We start from the raw sequence: 6,111 nt of genomic DNA, 5'->3' as shown, positions 1-6,111 counted from the left end.
GGGGTGACATGAGACCCAGGGACATTTATCTGTGTCCCTATTTGTGCCAGGTTCTGTTTCCTTATCTGTGTAAATGGTTACGGTTGAATTGACAAATTGGGGAAAAAACTTTCAAAAATAGTTTTCTAAGTAATTTTCTCCTCTTTGGTTTCTGCAAACATATTACAATTCTATTAAAAATAAACCTTGAACAAATCAAACATGTTAAAACCGTATTACCTCAGTCTTCTATACTGTTTAGTGATAGGAGTGGCCCTGGAGCATGGCACAAAGGATAAACAGATGAATTCACATGGCTCTGGATGATCAGCTAGGACTCATGAGTTTCACCTAACTAAAGCAAATTGTTCTAAATTCATGTGCCTTAAGTCAGTATCTAATTTTTATCCTAATTTTACAGATCACTGAAAGAAAGCTGCAGAAATATATATGACAAAATATGACAATATACCAAAATGGCACCATCACCTCTGAGGTTTCAGACTTCCTCCTGAATTGTTTTGTCAGGTCCCCCAGCTGGAAGTTCTGGTTGTCCCTGCCCCTCAGCCTTCTCTTCCTTCTGGCCATGGGGGCCAATAGTGTTCTCCTGATCACCATCTGGCTAGAGGTCTCTCTGCATGAGCCCATGTACTACCTGCTCAGTATCCTTTCCCTGCTGGACATTGTTGTCTGCCTCACTGTCATCCCCAAGGTCCTGGCCATCTTCTGGTTTGACCTCAAGTCCATCAGTTTCTATGCCTGCTTCCTCCAGATGTACATCATGAATTGGTTCTTTGCTATGGAATCCTGCACATTCATGGTTATGGCCTATGACCGCTATGTGGCCATCTGCCACCCACTGAGGTACCCATCCATCATCACTGACCAATTTGTAGCCAAGGCTGCCATTTTTATTTTGGCCAGGAATAGTATTGTTACAATGCCTATCCCCATTCTATCATCCCAACTCCATTATTGTGGGACAAATGTCATTGACAATTGCATCTGTGCCAATATGTTTGTCTCCAGGCTCTCTTGTAATGATGTCACCATTAGTCGCATCTACCAGTTTGTTGGAGGCTGGACACTGCTAGGATCCGACCTCATCCTCATCTTCCTCTCCTACACCCTCATACTGCGAGCGGTGCTGAGACTCAAGGCAGAAGGTGCTGTGGCCAAGGCCCTGAGCACATGTGGCTCCCACTTCATCCTTATCCTCTTCTTCAGCACCATCCTTCTGGTCTTCGTGCTCACTCATGTGGTGAAGAAGAAGGTCTCCCCTGATGTTCCAGTCTTGCTCAACGTCCTCCACCATGTCATCTTCTCAGCCTTCAACCCCGTTGTGTATGGAGTACGGACCCAGGAGATCAAGCAAGGAATCCAGAGATTACTGAAGAAAGTGTGCTAATAAGGACAAGATCTCTGCATTCCTAATATAGGATGAGTTTTGAATCAATGATGGGTGAGTGGGCTGGAATTCATAGCTATTGGATATTGTGTCTTCTTTAAAAAACTGAAGTTTCATTGTATGTTTTCCTTTCTCTTTTACTTTAACAATATCCTTGATCCCTTTGCCTTTCCACCATGCACATTATCCTATTTTGACAAAATACTGGGATTTCTTGGACAGGTACCTTACTGAGAATTTTATTCTTGAATATACAGCCATTAATATGCCATGTCTTTGTGTTCTTGACTATACAACTCTGGATATTTTGGGGTAGTTATGTAATATGCAATGTATTTTTATTCTTATTTTTATCGAAGGGAGCATTTTGGAGACAAAGACATAGGGGTGAAATTTCAGTCCTGAATGATGGAAAGTTGCTTGTGGTCTATAATTTGGTCTGAAATTGGGCGGTCTTTTGAAATGTTCATTGCAAGAGGATTGGGATTTTGCATGGGTTTCTCATTGTGCAGTGATTAGCAATGAATCTCATTAGATTTAAGGGGCTTCTAAATTCTCCTCCCCGTTGTGTTTGTGCTTTGGACATTTATCTTTTGGATCTAGGGTATCATACTTTATGGTGTGCAAACATAGCTCTGTTAATGACTGAAGAATTATAAGGATTATAATACATGATCCCATAATAATAATTTAAAATGTTTAAAACATATTATCTGAACATTGTATCATATTAATTGGAGAATTTCTAGGCACACTTTGTGTTCTGGGAATTTTGTTACATATTAAAACACAAAAATAGAATATTGTTTTTTAATATTTCTCATGAATTCCCAATGGGACTAAGCCCCAGTTGTGCACAGCAATAACTTACTCATCAGTGCATCCTGTATTGCCCCTGAACCAAAAAAGAACAACTCCCCTTATTATGATCAATTTAGTGAGTCAGAACCCAAACTGCATCCTGTGCTGTAATAGTACAGAGACTTGAAAAGGTATAGAGTGGTGGTCCAGAAACACATATCCATTTAAATTCACTAGGATAGTCCCTGCATAAACCAGAGTTCACAGCAGATAAAGGTGGACAAAAATAAATTTTACCAAGTTATAGTTTCAGTACAATTGTTGTGTCAAATATGGCATCTGCACTAAAGCTGACAAAGTCTCTGGCAATTTACTATGCAGATATTATTCTGGCTGATGTGTTCTCAGTTAATTCCCACCCAGAAAATATACCAAGAGCAGTTTCTATTGAACTGGTGTAGGCAGCAGTATACAGTCAAGGACTTTCTCTAGGCTACATTAACCGTTTTGCTTTTTGTCACTATATAGACCACAAGAACCTAGAACATTGTTTTAAATGATTTTTTAAAAAATATTTTTAAATGAATTTATTTTGTTTTTATTTGTATTCATTTATTTTTAAATTCCAGTTTAGTTAACATGCAGAGTTATATTAGTTTCAGGTGTACAATATAGTGATTCAACAATTCTATACATTACTCAGCGATCATTATGCTATGTGTGCTTTTAATTCCTTTCACTTATTTCACCCATTTCGCACTCACCTCCCCTCTGGTAACTACCAGTCTGTCTTCAATATTTAAGAGTCTAATTTTGTCCATTCCTTTTTTTTTTGTTTGTTTGTTTGTTTTGTTTCTTAAACTCCACATTTGAGTAAAATCATTTGGTATTTGGCTTTCTCTGACTGACTTACTTCACTTAGCATTATACTTTGTAGATCCATCCATGTTTTTGTAAAAGGCAAGATCTCATTCTTCTTTATGATTGAAAATATCCCATCCTATATGTATACCACATCTTCCTTGGTCATTCTTCTGTCAGTGGACACTTGGGGTTATTCCATAATTTGGTTATGGTAAATAATGCTGCATAAACATACTGGCGCTCATATATTTTCAGATTAGTGTTTTCATATTCTTTGGGTAAATACCCAGTGGTGGAATTACTTGGTCATATGGTAATTCTATTTTTAATTTTTTGAGAAAACTCCATACTTTTTTTCACAGTGCCTGCACAGTTTGCATTCCTACCAACAATACAAGATAATACATTTTTCTCCATATCCTCACCAAAACTTCTTTCTTGTGTTCTGGATTTTAGCCATTGTGACAGGTGTTAGTTGATATCTCATTGTGGTTTTGTTTTGCATTTTCCTGATGATCAGTGATGTTGACCAACTTTTCAATTGCTTCTTGGCCATTTTTATATCTTTTTTGGTGAAATTTCTGTTAAAGCCTTCTTCCCATCTTTTAATTGGATTAATTTTTTTTTGTGGTGTTGAATTGTATAAGTTCTTTATATATTTTGGATATTAGCCCCTTCTCAGGTATTTCATTTCCAAATATCTTCCCCTGTTCAGTAGGTTGTCTGTTAGTTATGTTCATTATTTCCTTTGCTATGCAAAAGCTTTTTATTTTGATGTAGTCTCTAGAGTTTATTTTTGCTTTTGTTTCTTGTGCTTTAGAAGACATATATAGAAAAATTTTACTACTGCTGATGTCGACAAATTATTGCTTGTGCTCTCTTCTAGGATTTTTATGATTTCAGGTGTCACATTTAGGTCTTTAATCTATTTTGCGTTTATTTATGTCTATGGTGTAAGAAAGTGATCCAGTCTCACTCTTTTGGATGTAGTTGTCCAGTTTTCCCAACACTATTTGTTGAAGTGACTGTCTTTTTCCCTTTGCATATACTTGCCTCCTTTATCATAGATTAATTGACCATGTAGTTGTGGGTTTATTTTTGGGATCTTTATTTTCTTTTATGGATCTATGTCTATTTTTGTGCCGGTGGCATGCTGTTTTGTTTATTACAGTTTTGTAGTATATCTGTATATCTAGGATTCTGATACTTCCAGTTTTGTTCTCATTTTTAAGATTGCTTTGTGTATTCGGGGTCTTTTGTGGTTCCATACAAATTTCAGGTTTATTTGTTCTAGTTCTGAAAAAAAAATGTTACTGGTACTTTGACAGGAATTACTTTAAATTTGTAGATTACTTTGGGTAGAATGAACATTTTAACAATATTTGTTTTCCCAATCCATGAGCATGGAATATTTTTCCATTTGTTTGTGTCATCTTTAACTTCTTTCATAAATGTTTTATCATTTTCAAAGTACATGTCTTTTACCTCCTTGTTTATTATTAGCTATATTATTATTTTGGGTGCAATTATAAATTAGATTGTTTTCTTAATTTCTCTTTCTGCTACTTCATGATTAGTGTATAGAAATGCAATGATTTCCATACATAAATTGATTTTTATCCTTTGACTTTACTGAATTCATTTATCAGTTTTAGTAGTTTTTTGGTAGAGTCTTTTGGGTTTTCTTTTTATTTTTTTAATTTAAATTCAAGTTAGTTAACATACAGTGTAGTCTTGGCTTCAGGAGTAGAACCTAGTGATTCATCTCTTACAAATGACACCCAGTGCTCATCCCAAAAAGTGCCCTCCTTAATTCCCTTCACTTATTTAGACATTCCCCCACCCACCACCCCTCCAGCAACCCTCAGTTTGTTCCCAGTATTTAAGAGTCTCTAGGGGCGCCTGGGTGGCTCAGTTGGTTGAGCGTCCAACTCTTGATTTTGGTTCAAGTATGATCTCCCAATTTGTGGGATTGAGCCCCGAGTCAGGTTCTGTGCTGACAGCACAGAGCCTGCTTGAGATTCTCTCTCTCACTCTCTGCTCCTCTCCAGATTGCTCTCTGTCTCTCAAAATAAATAAACTTAAACAAAAAAAAAGAGTCTCTTATGGTTTACTTTCCTCTGTATTTTTATCTTATTTTCCTTCCCTTCCCCTCTGTTATATGTTTTGTTTCTCAAAGTCCACATATGAGTGAATCATATGATACCTGTCTTTCTCTGACTGACTTATGTAGTTCAGCATAATACCCTCTAGTTCCATCCATTGCCATTGTTGCAAATGGCAAGATATCGTTCTTTTTCATCACTGAGTAGTATTCCAGTGTGTGTGTGTGTGTGTGTGTGTGTGTGTGTGTGTGTGTGTAGTTACATCTTCCTTATCCATTCATCATTCAATGGACACTTGGGCTATAGTTGATATTGCTGCTATAAACATTGGGGTGCATGTGCCCCTTCAAATCAGTATTTTTGTATCTTTTGGATAAATACCTAGTAGTGCAATTGCTGGGTCTTAGGATAGTACTATTTTAATTTTTAATGAGCCTCTATGCTGATTTCCAGAGTGGCTACCCTAGTTTGCATTCCCACCAACAGTGCAAAAGGGTTCCCTTTTCTTCACACTCCCACCAAACTTATTGTTTCTTGTTTTGTTCATTTCAGCCATTCTGACAGGTGTGAGGTAACTTATTGTGGTTTTGATTTGTAGTTCCTTGATGATGAGTGATGTTGAGTATGTTTTCATGGGTCTGTTAGCCATCTGGATATCTTCTTTGGAAAAATGTCTATTCATGTCTTCTGCCCATTTTGTCATTGGATTATTTCTTTCTTGGGTGTTGAGTTTGGTAAATTCTTTACAGATTTTGGATACTAACTCTTTATCAGATATGCCATTTGCAAATGTCTGCTCCCGTTCTGTCAGTTGTCATTTACTTTTGTTGATTGTTTCCTTCACTGTGCAGAAGCTTTTTATCTTGATGAGGTCCCAATAGTTCATTTTGGTTTTGTTTCCCTTGCCTCTGGAGACATGTAAATAAGAAGTTGCTACAGCTGAAGTCAAAGAGG

At 36.8% G+C, this 6,111-nt stretch overlaps 1 protein-coding gene across 1 annotated transcript; it reads left to right on the top strand.

The window, feature by feature from the left end:
- The first annotated feature begins 439 nt into the window (after nucleotides 1-439).
- Nucleotides 440-1,508, top strand: LOC122482627 (olfactory receptor 56A3-like). The gene has a single exon (XM_043578942.1). The coding sequence runs from the start codon at nucleotides 440-442 to the stop codon at nucleotides 1,385-1,387; it is 948 nt and encodes a 315-aa protein (XP_043434877.1). The 3' UTR covers nucleotides 1,388-1,508.
- Nucleotides 1,509-6,111: the final 4,603 nt, after the last annotated feature.

Source organism: Prionailurus bengalensis, chromosome D1 (genome assembly GCF_016509475.1).
Source record: "Prionailurus bengalensis isolate Pbe53 chromosome D1, Fcat_Pben_1.1_paternal_pri, whole genome shotgun sequence".
NCBI lineage: Eukaryota > Metazoa > Chordata > Mammalia > Carnivora > Felidae > Prionailurus > Prionailurus bengalensis.
The sequence above is the reverse complement of the archived record's forward strand: the minus strand, read 5'-3'. Positions and strand labels throughout refer to the sequence as shown.

Coding starts and splice junctions, on each gene's coding strand:
- LOC122482627 (XM_043578942.1), top strand. CDS start 440: ATGACAATATACCAAAATGGCACCATCACCTCTGAGGTTTCAGACTTC.